This window comes from Gouania willdenowi, chromosome 7, assembly GCF_900634775.1.
Source record: "Gouania willdenowi chromosome 7, fGouWil2.1, whole genome shotgun sequence".
In the NCBI taxonomy this organism is placed as follows: Eukaryota; Metazoa; Chordata; class Actinopteri; order Blenniiformes; family Gobiesocidae; genus Gouania; species Gouania willdenowi.
In genome coordinates, this window is record NC_041050.1 from 19,720,531 (window position 1) to 19,739,064 (window position 18,534).

Sequence of the window (18,534 nt, forward strand, 5' to 3'; positions counted from 1 at the left end):
CATTCCAGCAGAATTCTCCATAGCGGTGCCAGGCACAGCGGTTACACGGCAAAGGAAGCGGAAAAATGAAGACCGACTTGGAGAAGCAACAGACTAAAGGCTCAAACATTTTCAGGTGTAACAAACTCACGGAGGTCCCTCTGACTCGGTATGGAGGGTGGACTGCGCGAAATCTGCTTACAGTCCATGTGCAGCCCGCCCCACATACTGACTCAGAGAGGGAGAGTGATAACAGGCGGGACGAATCGCATATAAACCTAAGAGAAGGGTATCCAAGGTGGAGAAGATGGAACAATTAATTTGCAGTGTGGAAGTAGAGTGTCTTTAAAACATCAGAAAACTCTCCAATAACGCAAGATAAAGTCCCTACATTTGCCACTAGTCTCTACGGAGAATAATTTGCAAAGAGCTCCACAGTTGTGCACATTCACGAGGATACCAGTAAGGGACGATAGGTTTCCAAACACGGAGGGGAAGGGGGGGGGCGTGGTTGTTTCTATACAAGATTCACAATTTTACATACTGCAGCTTTAAGTATCTTGGTTTTTATCTGTTTTCATGGAGTGAAAACAATGCCACAGCTTCATCTTAAAGTGAACTGAAACACAAACTACATAACCAAAATCAAACGATGCTCGTATTCCATATGTTTGGATTAGCACAATAGGATCTTCAGTTGGTCTGCCTTTTCCTCTGAAGGATGTTATTGCCAATCTAGGAGATATGTTAATTTTTACATTTTTAATTTCCTTCACACCCCAGCACGGTAGTTCATTGATTTGCACTTCTGCCTCACAACAAGAAAGCCTGAGCGATGGATGAACCATGACTGTTCATAAAGATGTGGTGTAGGTGGAAGCATTACATACAGCCTTCCTTTAATCTGATCAGACATTATTCACAGCCAGTCAAAGAGTAGCTAATTGAGAAGATACTTATAGAAAATGAAATGGTGTAAACCTTTTTTTTTTTCCTTTTTAAAATGTTGTAAAGTAACAGTTTACTGAAAAATAGAATTTTGTCAAACTACATCCATTTTCATTTCTTATTTCCTGTTAATCTTCTGCTATTTTATGTTGAAACAATTTCACTGAACTTGTTTTTGCTCATTTCTCTATTGGTCCTATTCTGAGGGTCATGTCCATTTTTAGTACTGTGTATTCAAATTCTAAACACATTTCTTAAGCATTTTGAGTTACATAAAATAAGTTTTTCCACCCATCTACTTTAGACCCCTCTAATGTTCAGTAGCTTTTCCATTCTTGGGCTTTATATTTTAATAAAAGGTGGATTGAAGCTTTTTGCTTTCCTCATGGCAAAGGAGATGGTCATGGAGCTCAGCGCTTCCTGTATTTGCAATCATTCTGCACGGCTGCCCCACCTGTTTTCATTTCCTGCACCGTTATCAGGAATAAAGAAAGCGTCTCCACTCATTCACCCCAAATATGAAGTAATCCAAACAACTCTGGAAAAAAATTCATAATAACACAGTTAACAAAGACTCCAAATGAAATACACTAATCATAATGAAGATAAGTTTAACTAAAGCTCTCACTGCCTACTGACAATGACAAAGTATGATCTATAGATCATTGGTATCTGGTGAGGCCTGGAAGTGGCCTCACAGAAATGAAATGCATCTGAATTTCCTAAATAATATGAATCAAACTTCCTATTAAATCATGTAATTCTGTTCCTCATCAGTGAGGGGAAACTTGTCTTTTCCCTTGCGGTAACAAATAGTTTTCTGCCAAACATATCAACCGGTTTCACATTAAAGAGCTTATTCCAAGTGTATTCTGGTTTATACAGTGCTGCACGGTGAGTTTAAATGCTGATCCCCTCTCACAAACCCAGGCAATTTTATTACCTCATGCTTTTTAATCCTCTACAAAACTAAATCCATGGAAAATCTGAGACGATACCAAAGTGATCAAGTTATTTCAGGAAGAAGTTGATGCATTTCAGTGTTGGTCTCATTTCTGTTTGTGTTCAAAGATGCCTAGTGTCTCTGTTGAAGATGCGTCAGAGGAGGGTAAAGCTAGCAGGGCTAAAACGTTTCTGGCTGAAATGAAGAAGTCGCTGAGTCAGGTCAGCTTTGATCACATCGTGCAGGCTCTGCAGACCTACAAGAAGACGGACGACCTTGATGTCCTACTCACAGAGACGGCCGTCTTAACTGAGAACCCTAATACTCACAGTCTGCTCCGCGGTAAGAGAAAAGCAAAATACATCATTTACTGCATAGCATTAATAAATAGCTAATTAGGTTGTTCACCACAAATTTAAATAAAAAAAAAAAAAAAAAATCAAAAGACGTCGGTCACAGGAACCTTTTTGCCTCTGCAAAATCATTATACAATCTTAAAGTTTTGTATGAAGTGGTTTGAGAAAGTGATTATTTTTACACTTCTAATGATAAGTGGGAATAATTTGGTTCTAATTTTATTAAGCACAATATTTGACACCATTAAATTAAATATACAACATAATGAAAAGAAAATGTCATCCTGAGTAATAATGACAGTTTTAATTGAGTTGGATGACCAACACAAACACATTTGTTATTCCTAAACTAATCCTAAAGGTAATTTGAAAGAAAATCAATAAATACGCAAATACTTTTTAAAAAAAGAAAAAAATGTGAACAGATTTGCTTAAAAAAACAAATGTTACCATATTTCTTTACAGGTTTTTAAAAAAACAAATGCCTGCAAACCACAGAAAATAGGTTTGTGACCCACTGAGAACCACACATGTATGGTACATGTATGACTACATCAGGCACATCAACACTGCCCTGGCTGACCTCATAGACTAGCAGGTAGTGTCATACCTGTCAAGTTTTGGATTTGAAAATAAGGCAAATTTTCTGGCGCCCACTACGAGCCGTCCCACCTGCCAAACCAAGCTCCAGTATCCCTTATATTTTAATATAGGTGTACAAGAAATCTAAAATAGCCACTTGTCAACCACTTACTAAATAAAATTATGTGATTAGAATCTGATAGGTCGACCTTTATTAACATTGAAATGCTGTGAACATTCCTACTAGGGCTGGGTGATATGAACCAAAACTCATATCTCAATATATTTTCTCAAAATGTTGATATATGATATAAATCTAGATAATTTAATCAAATAAAGTCTGAACAGAAAGACAATTCTGGGTTAAATTTGCTGATTCAAAATGCCACACAGGGACATTTATTAACAAACAGCTACACAACATGTGCACTCATTAATCCATCTAACTGAGCTTTACATGTTGTTCTGAGAAGTAAAAGCAGCGACTCCTAAAACTAGTATTTTGATACATAATAAGCTATTATATATATATATTGATATATGAAATGTTACTGTTTTCTATATCACCAAAATAGAAAACGATACATCTTGAATCTCGATATATCACCCAGCCTTAATTCCTAAATTATAAAACATCCTAAATAAAAACATAAATGTGTATATGAAGCACGTGTGTTTATATAATATACTTACAGTTCATATACAAGTCAACAAGTTGCATATTTACTGTTAATTTCACGTTGCTTGTCTTTAAGTTAGACATTAACATTTTATTTTCATTATATATTTTATTATAATTTTTCATGCTCTCATGTGGTTCTCTGGTATTCACTAATGACTTATTAGACACATTTATTACAGACGTTACATTATTTAACACTTTTTAAAGCAGTGTATATTTGTGGAGCTTGTGATTGGCTGATTTTAGACGTTAAAATCTCAGTTATTAATCTAACAGAACGTGTAAATGTGTCCCATCCTGCTGGTCTTTAGGAAGATAAACTCTCTGTTACATTTTACAACATATTTACAGCATTTCTTTGTTTTTTTTCACCGGAACGTCTTCATTCATCATCTCTGCTCTGTGTTGTTTCCGGGTTTGTTGCCGCTGTCAGCACTAATTTCGCGAGAGCTGCCACCAAGCCAGGCCATTTCAGGTGGCAGTTCTCGCGAGGCTAGTGACGCCGTTCAGTTCAGTAAGGCATCTTTGAATTATTATTACATTAAAATACGGGATATTTACGGGAAAATAATAATACGGGAAGATGGCAGGAAAGAGAGGTAAAATATGGGAGTTTCCCGGCCAAAACGGGATAATTGACAGGTATGGGTAGTATTGCAGGTTATTATGCAGTCCAGTTAGACGCATACCAGGTGGGTGTCCCTAAGCTTTGCAGCAAATTCTGTTCATTGCCATGGCTGGCTGACAGAGTCTCTCATTTGGCAGTTTATGTGAAAATCACAAAGGATTTAGCAGAATGTTGTTAGTTTTCTGGTATAATTGGGACCTGTGGGCTGGTTCTACCTGTAGTAAAGTGTAACTCATTGTTGGCCAAGAGAGAATCAAACAGAGGAAGATGCTTTTTTTTTTTTTTGCTTGTACGTTGAAAATTCAATCAAACAATGGAACAACATGTCACAAAAACAAGACACCAATCAGTAATATCAGTTAAAATGAATAAACTGACAAAAAACATGCTGCCGTGCACTTGCCACAGGTTTTTTCCAGTTTGTTCGCCCTCACCACAAGAAGAGGTTTGATGAGCGATGCCAGGAGCTAACTGGGCAGGGCTGTGGATACAAACCTCATCACTCACTGTCCAAGGATGAGAGGAAAGCAGTGATGCTGCAGAGTGGTGAGAGATATTTATCCTTAAATAAAACACGTATGTGCCTCTGACATAGATGAGGAATGTTAACACCTTCACATTCAGCATTATCAGCACTATTTCATCAGTTCATGTAAACATGGTGGTTTTGGAAAAAAGCGTAGAACCAAATACAAAGACATTCATAGTCTGATTCAGGGTTCTACAACAAAACATTGGGTTGAATTAGAATTAAATAGTAAAATGTTGGAAGCTGAACTTGTTTGGTTTGTTCTTGCCACAGACGGACCAGCTGCTCTTGGTCTGAAGTCATCGTCCACCAGTATCCAGCTCAGCACGCAGCGGCTTAACAAAGGGGGACAACACCTGAGCCAGCAGGGCCTCAAACAACATCAGACTGGTCAGATATTTCCTCTCCTATCAGACACCTTCAATGACTGACTGCATTTTTTGGAAAGGGAAAAAAGACCTTAAGAAATGCAGTTTGTAAAATAACCATGTATTTATTTGACACTTGGCAAACTTACATTTACTTTGGATATAACCTTTTCAAATAAAGTGAAGTGAATATTAGAGGTCGAACGATATTGGATTTTAAAAGGCCGATACCGATTTAAAAAATAAATAAATAAATCAGCCGATATCTAAAGCCGATATTTGAGGCCGATGTACATTTTTTAAAAGCACATTGATTATGAAAGACAATTGAAACACTCATATAAATGTATATATTGGAAATTATATTGAATACACCAATAGAACTCTTAACATTTATTAAACTTTAAATATACCCCGACACAACCATGTTAAAAAAATTACAGGATGGGTAAGTAGCAGTAAAGCATGGCAACAATATACAATGTGCAAGTAGTCGGTTTAAACTAAATACCTGTTTTAGGTAGAACCACTCACTCCTTCCCTCTGTTCACAGCCACCACCATTATACATAAGCGTCACATTTGTCACCATATGCACAACTAAAACATCACATTTCACTCTCACTTTAATATAATCAACTCTTAACCACTCTTTCCATTTCCTACCTTGAGTCTCTCCTCCCTGTTCCCTTCCCCCTCACTTTGCCCTCTGTTCTTATATCCTCCCTATAATAAAGTGATTCTTACCCTTCCTTAGGGAGGGCTGGTAATGTTTTTTTTTTTTTTTTGGCCGATGGCCGACCTTGAAACAAGTCCATATATCGGCCCGATATACAGTATCAGCCAATACAGAATATAAAATCAACAATAACATAGTCAGACTAGTTTTTTTATAAAGTGCAAAAAGTGACATTTCATGTCAGTCTTAAATTAAAACAAGACACAGCTCAGATTTACAATATGGACATGATCTTTTTCAACATTATTAACATGTCTACATTGAGACCTTTGTGTCTTTTTAACTGCAGGAGACACAGTTAATGCCCAAACACTTGGGACAGATGTCGCAGTGATGGAAAGGTTTGCGTTCCCGCCCTCTTCAATATATTGTAATACCACTTGTGACGTATTAGTATCACAATATCTTGTCGTACGATATATCATCCCATAATAATAATATTGACTTGGATTTATAACGCTTTACAGAAACCATTATTAATTCACATTAGTCATACTGGTGGTTGTAAGCTACATTATGGCCACAGCTGCCCTGGGGCATACTGACAGAAGTTGACAAATTGACCACCTCAAAAATTCATGCACGATTCATACGTGGCAGTGTGGGTTAAGTGCCTTGCCCATGGACACAACAACAATGAGTGGGATATTTCTGATCTAGTTCTTTTAATTGAATTGTAGAACTTGTGTTGACAGGCTCTGCTCAGAAGAATGAAGTCCACTCCAACTTTCTTGCTGATGTGAAAAAAGCTCTACCGGCAGAAGAATCTGCTCATCTCTTTAAAGCCATTCACAGCTACAAGAAGACGGACAGCTATGAGCAGCTGGTGAGCACGGTGGTGAGCCTGTTCACTGAGAGGGACGAGAACTTCAGCCTGCTACAGCGTAAGATCATGGGACGGAGCTCATTTTGGCCTTATTTACAGTCTTCTCTCACGGGATCTCAACTAGAGGGTCTGTCTGTTCTACAGGGTTTGGCATGTTTATTCGGCCTCACCATAAGAAGCAGTACAAAGAGATGTTGGATGATTTGATAGGCCAGCAATGCTCTGCTGCAGATGTTCCTGTCAATGAAGATCAGCCAGTTTTAGGTGAAGGTCAGTAAATAATGTTGGATCATCCTTTTCTCTTGGTATTCTATGCGTGTTCAGCATTACATCTACCACTTGTAATGGAAAACTGAACTGCTGTTACATTCTGTTATATGACACACTGAGCAACAAAATGCTAAATAATTACTGAATGAATTAATGTCAAAAGAAGAAAGAGAATATTGCTTTCGTTTTGTCACATTTGATACATTTAAAAGGTTAAGTGTTTATTAAACATTTTTATAGAAGATCATTGGTTTGAAAGTTCAGGAACTGCTCCTTACAAGCAAATTATCTCCTTCAATCATAATTTATGTAGCTTTTTTCTCTTTTAAAATTGAGGAGGCAACTTCTAAAACATTGCGTGTGTCAAACTTTAGGCCAGCAGCACTATCAAGCAGGTAAAATGTGAATTGTCCATTAAGGTTTTAATTATGAAATGTAATTGTGTTGTGAAGCTGCGTGATCTCTTTAAACAACAGGTGTGTGCTCCACTAAGTGTAGAAGTGACAGTGCCAGTGGTGTGTATGTTGTAATAGCGCAGCGGGAATAATAGTAGTGGTTATTGAGCCTCTTAAATGGTGAGTTTATTGTATTGGAGCAAATAAATGTACTTTTCCCATTTGTTTTGGTGCTTCCAACACTGAGGAAGTGGACCATGAGCAGCACCAGGGTATAGTAGCCACTTTGAAATACCTGAAAATAATAATTGCCATTAAGACCCTGTTTACATTCAGACATGTCACTCATAGCCAGGTGAGACTGAATTTCTTAGAAATCAACCTGTGTTCTGCTGAGGCATATCGTCCAGAAAATACAGTATCTGCTCAGGGAATAGTAAAATTATTGCAAAATCTTATAGTCTTTGTGAATTAAACTCACACGTCACACTTTGGGATCAGGGCATCCAGAAATCCAGAGCATTTTTCTATGGCTCATACTGGTTTGCAATAATATTGAATGATAGGATTTTGTCTGTGATCAGACTTTTTCTTCTCTTTCCTTCCTACAAACACTAAAACACATTTTGTATTTTTTATGCATAAATATTTGTGTTTTGTGTATTTCAGCTTCACATTCATCATCTTTGAAGACTCAAAGCAAAATTCATAGTTTCTTCTCAAACAACCAAAGAAAATAAAGTGGTTTCATGAACTAAAGGAGGACGACTGGCAGAAAACACCTACTATCAATTCAAGGAAGGATTCGCTCAAGCTTTGATTTTAAACAGCGTTGTTTTGACTTCACAGTGCTCTTTGTTTAAAAGACATCATGACTTGTTTCTTATGTTTTTTAATTTAAATAAATACATTTACAAGCTCTCACATACTTCCTTTTTCCTCCCCCCAACATCACCATTAAACAGCCTCCAAACCATCACCGATATGCCACTCATGGTCAATGGGTAGAAATTGTTTTCAGAAGAAATTCATGCTTTTCAGACTGGCTAACATGAGAGAACCTAGAGGAGAGACGACAAACTTTGGCCCAAGTCCTCGACTCTCCCAGTGTGAAAGCAGCCTACGTGATATGGTGGGTGTAGTGTTCAACATATCAGTGCTACGGGAAATAGTTGATGATAATTCTTGTTAAATCGTTATATAAATTATATATTTTGTCTGTATCAAGCATACCAAAATGTATTATGTTTGCAGATGACACTTTTTGTGTGTGTGTGTGTGTGTACAGGAGAAGATATATTTGAGTTAAACAATAAGTTATCTTTAAATTAAAATAAAACAAGGTACATTTTTTCAGGTAATAGAACTGTTAAAAATGCAAAACTAATTCCTGTGTTGTTATAGATAGTAAACTGCATTGGAAACCCCATATTGAGAATATTAAAAGTAAATTGCCCAAATCTTTAGGCATACTATATAAACTATGGACCTACTAAACAAAAACAACTTATTTAATATGTATTGTTCTTTGGTTATGTCACACTTAACATATCGTGCAGTGGTGGTGTGAAATGCATGAAAAACTATTATAGATACATAATAAAATTACAAGAAAGTTATTAGAAATATTAAACAGTAGGACATATTGATGCAACTTATACAATATTCAACGAAAAACCTTAATATGGTAGGATAATGTGTATATATATATATACAGTATATATATATATATATATAATGTATTAATATATATAAATGTTCCTAATATAGTATTTAAGACGATCTTCAAAATAAGAGAGAGTAAATATAATTTAAGAGCTCCAAATCCAAGGCTCGGATGGGTCCAGAAAACTATCACTAATTTTTTTGCACATTTTTATTTATTTATTTGAGCGATTCATGAGGATTGCATGGCAAACCTTTGCTTAACAGATTGCCGGGTAATGTAAAAAAAAAAGAAAAGGTTATCCTTCAAATTAAAGTTTTCTTTCCGAATTGTTTGTGTAAATTACTAAAACACAACCTACTCGCGCTGTTTATTTTGGTGTTCTGGACTTTCAGCCAACATCGCGGGATTACAGTGCAGTTATCGCGATAGTTCGGGCACAGCTCATACTCCACCATGGCAGGCGGTAAGTTGGTGCTAGAAGGCAGAGTCAGTGTCAAATGCTTTCTTTTAGGGCTCAGCGTGCTTGTTATACCTTTCATCAAAACCTGCTTTGGAAACCTCGACTGGGTCTTTGATTATTTGACCGAAACACCGGGAAAAATCGCCATTTGTGTCCACATAGCGGTTGTTAACGGCCTCTTGCTAGTATTATACAGAGGACCACTGTACAAGGTAAGCACTGGGGCTACTTAGCACTTCCTGCTAAGCTTCAAATGGTCAAGTTTAGTACAGTTAGTTGGTTTTTAAGCGTGTTATTTATCCCAGACTGTCATAGAGTTGTGTCATTGTGAATAGTATAGTGCAGTGTCGCTAATCTTATATTTATCTAGTGTTAGTGAATCACTCAACTATATGAGTCCTTAATCCTGTAGGCTAAGCAGGAACAGATGGTCAGAGCTAAAACAGGTAAATCTGCACTGGTGAGATGACATTCTATTCACACTGACCTGCTGTAGATCTATGCTGTTCATTTCTATGGCATTCTATTTAGACCTCAGGTTATCAGTTCATAGGTTGGACCAAAAAGTAGGTCACAAATGTGTTTTCAAAGGTTTTTGTTTACACTTTAGTACAGATACAGGTGGAAACCACACAGAAAACATGTACTTTTTTTCATTTGTTTTTATTTGTTTGTTTAGAGCAGGGACAAGAAACTCCAACAGAGAAAACACAAGATGTTCAAAATATTATATACGATCCATGTGCACTTATGATTGCACTAATATTTTACCTTGTCTAAAATGCACTCAATTTCTAGTAAAAGTACTGGTGTTATAAAAAATACTGAAGTAAAACTAAGTGTTGAGTACTAATAACTTTTTTGACCAATGCATGTTGCACCAAGAGCATTAAACTTGATTTATTGTCTAAAATATGTTTCATCACCTTTCTCAGGTGGAAAAATAAAACAGAAATAATACACAAGCATATTTTTTGTAAACAAATGTAGATTTAAACCTGGAAACTAAATGTACAGTCTATGGTGCATATTAAGCTGTTTACACACATTTAGAAGCTTTTAGGCCAAACTTGTAAAACCGTGAAGGGTCACTTTTAACACATGAAAAATAAAAAAAAATGTCATACAAGTATTTGCTGTAAAGTTTCTTATCGCAGTGATTCTTTTGAGATTAGACGTTGATGTCTTTCAGTATTCACAATTTGATGAGGTAATGTAAAGGAAAATTAAGAATTTAATACACTTTACCAAATAGAGACTTTTTCTTAAAGGTAATTGTTAGCTGTTAAAATTATATCTGGTGAGGCTAGACAGTAGGGGTGTGTATTGCCTGGCATCTGGCGATTAGCAGTGTGACGATATCTCAATAAGGTGATATAGCGCAACATTTTTTTCCGCACGATCTATTATCAATATGCACGCGCTAAGTATCAATTTTTTTTATTATTAGTATTATAATGTAATTCATTTTCATTTTATTTTTTCATAGCCTTTTCTGCTTTTTCACTAAAATGTGCAGGTAAGTCTTCACAGAAATGTTGTCACTGTTTTTTTTTGAAGGAACCAATATATTGTTTACTGGAATATTGCACTATAATGGTGTCACTGGTCAGAAAGATCCTGTTTTTTGTTTACAGAAATCACTATTGGAAATACATATTTGTTTACATTGGTATGTTGACACTTATTTACAGAAATGTTGCACTAAAATAGTGTCCCTGTTCATAGGACACTTTTTCAATTTATTGTCTTTCGGAGATGTAAAATAAAATTGTATTTTTTCACTTAATCTTTTTTTTTCTTATGTCATAGATTATCGTAGATTGATTTTTGACCAGTATATCGATAATTGCAGTATTGTCATATTGTGAGATCATCGTTATCGTGAGGTACCCAGAGGTTCCCACCTCTACTGGCGATACGATTCGTATCCCGATACATAGGTAGGGATACGATATGTCCCGATATTAAAGTTTAAGACGATTAATGCGATTTATTTTTAATATATGACTTAACATGCCATGTGCCAACAACTTAAAATAAAAAAATAACATGCAATCTGTCTGTGGCTTTTAAACCAAATTTGACTTTAGCGCAACATGACTTAGTGCAACTTTACTGAGGTATTTGCCTAGAACAACAAATAAATGCAGAAAGATAGTACTGTACTTTTTTTTAGATTTAATTTGAAAAAACACAAGCTGGCTAACAGTAGGTGAGAACCTCTGGGTACCTCACGATACGCGACACAAAGTTCACGATGACGATTATCTCACGATATGACGATACTGCGATCATCAATACATTGGTCAGAAATCTATCTATGATAATCTATGACATAAGAAAAAAAAGATTAAGTGACAAAATACAATTTTATTTTATATTTCTGAAAGACAATAAATTGAAAAAGTGTCCTATGAACAGTGACACTATTTTAGTGCAACATTTCTGTAAATAAGTGTCAACATACCAATGTAAATGAATAAATATCTCCAATAGTGCTTTTTGTAAATAAAAATAGGGTCTTTCTTACCAGTGACACCATTATAGTGCAATATTATAGTAAACAATATATTGGTAACTTCAACAAACAGTGACAACATTTCTGTGAAGACCTACCTGCACATTTTAGTGAAAAAGCAGAAAAGGTTTTGAAAAAAAAAAAAAAGAATTGATACTTAGAGCGAGCATATCGATAATCGATCGTGTGAAATATTGCGATATATTGCCGTATCGAGATATCGTCACACTCCTAGTCAACATGCCCAGGTTTCAGTGCACTTTTTTGTGCAGTTACAATGTCTCCTGCAGTAGAAAATAATTTCTTGGTTCAATAAAGGTTACAAAAAAAAATCAATATGAATGCGATCCAAGAATCGCGCAACGTAATATCGACGAATAGATTTTTTCAACACCCCTAATAGACAGCATAACATGCTTGAGTGTTGGAAGCTGTTACTGCATTTTGTTCATTTGAAGTCCTAATGTCTAGTGCCCTAAAGCCACACCAGTTGAGAATCACTGATTTAGGTGAAATGGAAAGCCAGACATGATCATTCAAAGCTGAATTTGTCCCACGCTGTGTCTGACTACCCCTAATGCATCTTTCTTTACAGACTTCAGGTTAGCATTTGGGCTAGTTAACTGACCGCTTTAACGTTTAGTTTATAGTTGTCATTCTGAACCATTATCATCAGCCCATAACAAGCCACAAATGAAATAAAAGAAAACGTTTGCCCACCTGGTGATAACGTGAGATGATGAGAGAGGAAAGTATCTGTTTCACATTTAATAATTTGGCTTAAACATAGATATTTTGTTTATTGCTACTTTAATGCTGGTAAATACTGAAAAACATTGTGCAGTATTTAACAGAAGTAAAGATCAAATCTTTGCTTTTTACAAATCCACTTCAAAATAAAAGCTCAAAAGCATTTTCACATTCTTTGACCAGGCACATTTTTAATGACCCACTGAAAGCAGGTTTAGGACAATAAGACTTAACCTCCACTCGTTGGTCGGGATCCAAAAGTTGAGAATTTGTCCTTTTATTCCTCCTGAACCTAATAACTAATATTATTATGCCAGTGGTCCTGAATGATTCTGATTGTCTTCATTGTGATCTGGTGATGTATTAGTCAACAATAGTGAAAAGAGTTTCTATCTACTCAAAGATGACTATTTCCTGTGGCTTTGTTTTTTCCAGGTTGCAGTCAGAGCCTGTTTTCTAGGAGTGACTTTTGGCTGTGGCTTGATTCTGAGCTTCTCTGATACCAGCTGGACACATTTTGGCTGGTGTGTATTTCTAACTATTCAAGATACTGCTTTGTACAAATGGCTTTTAATGATCACTTTAACGTACATGTATTTTACTAGGTATGTTAGTGCTTGCAAAGTTTTAGAGTTTTGTGATATTAAGTCTTAGATAGCGATGGCAAAGTGTTATTTAGCTTGTACACCCAACACCTATCTAAAGGAACACGTGTTTAACTTGTACGTGTGCTTCACACAACCTGTATGACTCAGCATCAAGTTGACGTGACAAAGACTAAAAAACTGGGAAGTTAGGGTGTAGTGCGCCCCCACATAGATTGCGCTCTGGGCGGTCGCCCACATTGCCCGTAGCAAAAACCGTCCTTGGCTGAACCACATATTTTACCTCATTTTTTTAGGTGAAATTGTTGAGTATATTTCAGTTTAGTTTATTATTATTTCGTGGACAAACCCCTTTTACAATGAAAGGAGCCGCTTTAGCCTTAGCGGCTAATTTTCTCATACAGACCTCCGTTTTGCTCGCTTCATTGCTGCTAAGTGGCCCCGTGTTGCATGTTTTAGTACGTGTTGCACGTTTGGACACAGTAGTATTTATCGGTTTAAGTTTTAGTTATTCAATAACCGAGAGCATCCCTAGTAAATACTCGGCACAAGCCAGAAAACCTGTAAAACCTTCCTGTGCTGTGTCTCATACACTAACCTGCTCAGTGCTCATCAGTCTGACTAGAGACCGATTCCTTTGTATTCCTTTCAATTAAATACTGTTTAGTGTTAATATGCCACAAGCAGCTCCATCACTTTCTCCCACACATCTGGCATCTAAAATCAGTAGGCTCTGATTGGCTATATCAGATCAGCTGATATTTTCCATTTTATGCAATTAATGTGATCGGCTGTAATGTCTTAATTCGCCGATTGATCAATGGTGTGATGAAACTTTCTGTAGATGCTCCCATTGCATTGATTCATCCGTGTCATTTACACCAAAAGAGTTGTTTGCGCTACGGGACACAGCTCTTTAGTGTTTCACTCGCATTTGTGCACAAACGTGGAAACCTGTGAGCAAACGGCAAAAATGTCTCTCTGTGGGAGCGAAGCAGCTGAGCACCAAACTTCTTCCCCAGTCTACTGGCTCTGAAAGCAGGGGCAACATCCGCTGTCAGTGTCTGTGTGTGTGTTTGTGTGTGCGTGCGCTTGTTTTGTTTATTCAGTCCTAGCATTTTTAAATGTAGAGTCCTAAACCAGAGCAATGCGCTCCCATTTACTTTCACTTTCATGCCGGAGTGTTCTGTCCGTTTCAGGGTGATAGTGGACACAGAAGCATGAGTGTGTGTGTATGCACCCCACTTCATGGAGCTTCTTCTCCAACTCTCTTGTAGTCGACACAGCTGCTGTGCAGGGACTAAATTAAATGGTTTAGCTCACATTTACACCTGCATGTTCTCGGTCTGCATCGCATTTTTAAAAGTGGAGCCATGACGCTCTTGTGTGTGTAGTGTTATGTTCAGGTCCTGCATGGAAATAGCCAATTCTACCACTCCCTCACTGACAAATGGCTCTGTTAGATTTTCCGTGAATCTGTATCTGATAGTATCAAAGGAATTTTGTCGTTACCTAAAAAACAACCCGACTTCATATGATCTGATTGGTGATTGTTTTTTTAAAACTCAGTGATGATTGGTGATCGGCCCATAAATCCTGATCGTGTAAAGCCTAAAAAACAGTAAATTGGTTTTATTATTGATCTCCGGCTGCACATGTCGACCATTGTTCTCGGCAATATTCTTATATTGATATTTACAGAATAAACTAAGTTGGGAGTGGGAGAATCATGTATTAACCAAAATCGAGGCACAGGGTTCAATTAATCATGATTGAAATTTTTGCCATAAATGCCCAGCCTGAGTACCTACATAGCTCAGAATAGACGAGACAATTATCATGGATACACTTAAGATGATGTTCTCTTTGTGCTTTGTTCGTGGTGCTATAAAAGCTTCCTAATCTAGACTTGTTTGCTTTAATATTTGATGACTTTCATTCACTAGTCATGGATAAATGTGTGAAATAATGCTGGTCTTTCTCCAGGTACATGTGCTCTCTCTCCTTCTTCCATTACTCTGAATACTTGGTGACGGCCATCATCAACCCTCGCACTTTGTCGTTGGACTCGTTTCTTCTGAACCACAGTGTGGAGTACACTCTAGCTGCTGTCTCCTCATGGCTGGAGTTCACTGTGGAGAAGCTGATAGTTCCAGGTTGGTCTGTGTGTGTTGCTTTACACAATCAGGATTTTTGGGCCTATCACTGATCAGTGAGTTTTAAAAAAACGATCATTGATCCGATCATATCAATTCAGGTTGTTTTTTTTTAGGTACCGATCAAATTCCTTCAATACTACTGATACAGATTCACGGAAAATCAAATAGTACCATGTTTTGGGGCCTAATTGCATCCTTGTGGCTGTGAGAAAGTGGAAGAGTTGAAGAATTTCCAACTGGACCTGAACATAACATTGCCTCATGGCTCGGCTTTTTAAAATGTGATGCAGACCGAGCACTTGCAAAAAATATAATATTATTAATGTTATATAAAATGAAGTTTCCCATTATTTACTGCATTGTACATCAATGGTCTCCTGCTGTCATGGCATCATTTTTGCAAACGTTGGATTTCTCACCTGAGTTCTAGATGTGTTCCGTTCTATGGTAAGATGTGTTCAGTGTGTTATAAGTGAGTTCTCTCTTTTAGAACTGAAGCAGCTAAGATGGCTGAGCTTGCTGGGTCTCCTGATGGTCCTGTGTGGGGAGTTTCTACGAAAGGCCGCTATGCTGACAGCTGGTTCCAACTTTAACCACATAGTCCAGAATGAGAAGGCTCAGAGCCACGTGCTGATCACCAGTGGGGTCTACTCCTTCTTCAGACACCCGTCCTATGTGGGCTGGTTCTACTGGAGCATAGGAACACAGGTATCATGTCACTGTCTGGGGTGTCATATTGGGGTTTTCATCTTTGATCGTTTGGTAGCTGATGGAACCTTTTCCCCGTGCAGGTCGTGTTGTGTAACCCTGTGTGCATCATGGGCTACACAATAGCCACCTGGCAATTCTTCCGGGAGCGGATAGAGGAAGAGGAGCTTTTCCTCATACACTTCTTTGCTGAGGACTATGTTGAGTACAAGAAGAAGGTCCCCACCGGCCTGCCTTTCATTTCAGGCATTCGGGTCAACTAGTCTCAGGAGCTGGATGTAAGATGTAACCAATGCACTGCAGCAGGTTGAGTGTGATGGGAGTGTCACGTGCCGTGGCAGCTACCACAGAAATGACCACCTGCCACTTACTGAGAGGCTGTAGCTCACAGAGACTACGACAGCGCGCACAGCAGCCAGCAGCTGGACTGCAGCTGTCTACAATCTCCAAAGGAAACCAGTAACAGACCAGATATCCTCTACTGTATTACATGTAACACTTCAGCCACACCCATTGTACTTGTTTCTGTCTGCATGCTCGGTATCTCACTGAACTGCTTTGGGCCACGGACTGTCATATCTCTTCTGAGGTAATAACACTGAAAACTTTTATAGAGACTTTTTATCAGCGCAATCAGAGATTCCCAGTGTTTCCTCACACTTCACTGTCTACAATGTTGTCATTGTCACTGTTAATCATCTCAAACACCTGAAGAAGAACTCACCTGAGCTCAAAGTCAAACCATTCTTGGTAAAAGAGGATCTGTATATCTTTGATTTCACTTTTCTTCATTGATAATCAGGTCTGAGTATGTTTCTGATTCAAATTGGTTCGGGTGCTTTGGTGCTGACTTTGGTTCACCAGGATTTCCCTCAAAGGTTTGTATTTTGTGCCTCCTATCTTCTTTAAGTCATCATCGTCATCATCATCATCACTGTATGCAAGGTATTAGGGTTTTTTCATAAAGGGAGAAAGAGTCCACATGTTACTGCTTTAAGAGCTATTCATATCCATTCTGCTGGATATGAAAATACAAAAACCATATTATTATTATTATTATATATCTCCAGTGCAGCAATCCCACAGGGTGATGGTCCAGTCATGCAGTTTTAAAGGGAATGTTTGGTAGTAGTTGTTAAAAATTACATTGTTTTACAGACATTATAGGGGTACAAATGTTGGCATAACTTGATTGAAAAGGATAGGACAAATTTTACTAAAGGACAACAGTGGGACCAGCTACAGTGGGACATGTAAAAATAACCAAAGCTGAGTATTTGGAGAACTTAACGAGTTGTTTTTCCGCAGAATGAATTGTCTCTATGGCCGCTTTAGGAATCAACAATAGCTTCCAAAACGTATTTGGTTTTTCCAACCATTGCTTCCATAGTCTTAAGCAGCATTTCCAGTAATCAGTGATACTTTCAAAGCTAAACAACAAAAGAATCCCATCTAACAAAAAATGTGTTAATGCCACTGCACGCAGCAAAGTAATCCATGGTTCTCTTCTCTTTCCTGAAACAGTTGCACACAAAATGACAAAAGGTCAAAGTTTGACCTATTCACATTTGGAAAACTACCAACACATGTTATGACGGTCCTGGAATAACATCTGTTCAATCAGATTTGACCCCCACCCCAGCAGAATACCTCCAGCCTTAAAGAAGAAAGTAATAGAAAGCAAGAGGCACCATGTTGTAGCATTACTGGTCAGTGCGCTCAGGTCTGGGACAGTACTAGTATATATTAAAGATGTGTTTGTTAGAGGTGTGTACGTTTCTGATCTGGCAGTCAAACTTGCTATTTCTAGCGTTTCTCACAGTATAAGTGTGAGGGGTGTGATTTTTCTAACTGCAATTGTAGCACGTTTGAGGTGCATAAAAAGAGTTTTGACGGTGTTTCCACTGTGTGACTTGAGTGAGGTGAACGAGCACGACCCATGTTTTTGAACATGTTGCACTTTGTACGGTGCGGTTCATAGCAGGTCTGTCACTGACAGCCTTCGTCTGGTTTAACATGAAGCATTCAAACACAAAGCAGGTTTTCTGAACACTTGAAATAAATAAAGTTGAGAAAGTTACTTAAATCTGTTGTTTTTCATTGTAAACATCCTTAGATGTTTGCGTTGTATCCATGACATTGTATAGGCAGACAGCATCTCCGTCTTTTATGTAGGACTAAAGTGTGAGGTGACAATTCTGCAGTAGAATGCCACTTCTCAAAAACCATGATAGTTTAACCTCTCCAATTGGGTTATTTGTGATCATATTAGTTTTTTTCTTTACATGAAGCTGAAAAGCTTAAAAAACAGCTCAATAATGACAAAAATATATGGACAAATAGTCATTTTTTATAAGATGTTTAAAATTATTCGTATTGCCATTTTAGTGCAAGTAAACAGAACATAATGCCTTTTTG

General features: G+C 37.5%; 2 protein-coding genes across 2 annotated transcripts in view; both read left to right on the plus strand.

The window, feature by feature from the left end:
• Positions 1 to 8,168, plus strand: part of rtel1 (regulator of telomere elongation helicase 1) — a 42,380-nt gene extending 34,212 nt beyond the window's left edge. Inside the window, exons 28-33 of the mRNA XM_028453480.1 lie at positions 1,999 to 2,212; positions 4,527 to 4,664; positions 4,921 to 5,037; positions 6,449 to 6,637; positions 6,724 to 6,849; positions 7,914 to 8,168. Coding sequence (XP_028309281.1) covers positions 1,999 to 2,212; positions 4,527 to 4,664; positions 4,921 to 5,037; positions 6,449 to 6,637; positions 6,724 to 6,849; positions 7,914 to 7,984 — 855 coding nt within the window. The 3' untranslated portion in view covers positions 7,985 to 8,168. The remainder of the gene's footprint in view (positions 1 to 1,998; positions 2,213 to 4,526; positions 4,665 to 4,920; positions 5,038 to 6,448; positions 6,638 to 6,723; positions 6,850 to 7,913) is intronic.
• A 1,172-nt stretch (positions 8,169 to 9,340) lies between these two features.
• On the plus strand, positions 9,341 to 18,196 carry icmt (isoprenylcysteine carboxyl methyltransferase). Its single transcript, XM_028453205.1, has 5 exons — positions 9,341 to 9,585; positions 13,080 to 13,168; positions 15,236 to 15,405; positions 15,899 to 16,116; positions 16,200 to 18,196. The coding sequence occupies exons 1-5, from the start codon at positions 9,367 to 9,369 to the stop codon at positions 16,377 to 16,379; spliced, it is 876 nt and encodes a 291-aa protein (XP_028309006.1). The 5' UTR covers positions 9,341 to 9,366; the 3' UTR covers positions 16,380 to 18,196.
• Positions 18,197 to 18,534: the final 338 nt, after the last annotated feature.

Excerpts from the sequence above, each read along its gene's own strand:
- icmt (XM_028453205.1), top strand. The coding sequence starts at position 9,367 with ATGGCAGGCGGTAAGTTGGTGCTAGAAGGCAGAGTCAGTGTCAAATGC. Across the intron at positions 13,169-15,235 it reads AGCTGGACACATTTTGGCTG|GTACATGTGCTCTCTCTCCT; the intron begins GTGTGTATTTCT and ends GTCTTTCTCCAG. Across the intron at positions 15,406-15,898 it reads GGAGAAGCTGATAGTTCCAG|AACTGAAGCAGCTAAGATGG; the intron begins GTTGGTCTGTGT and ends TCTCTCTTTTAG.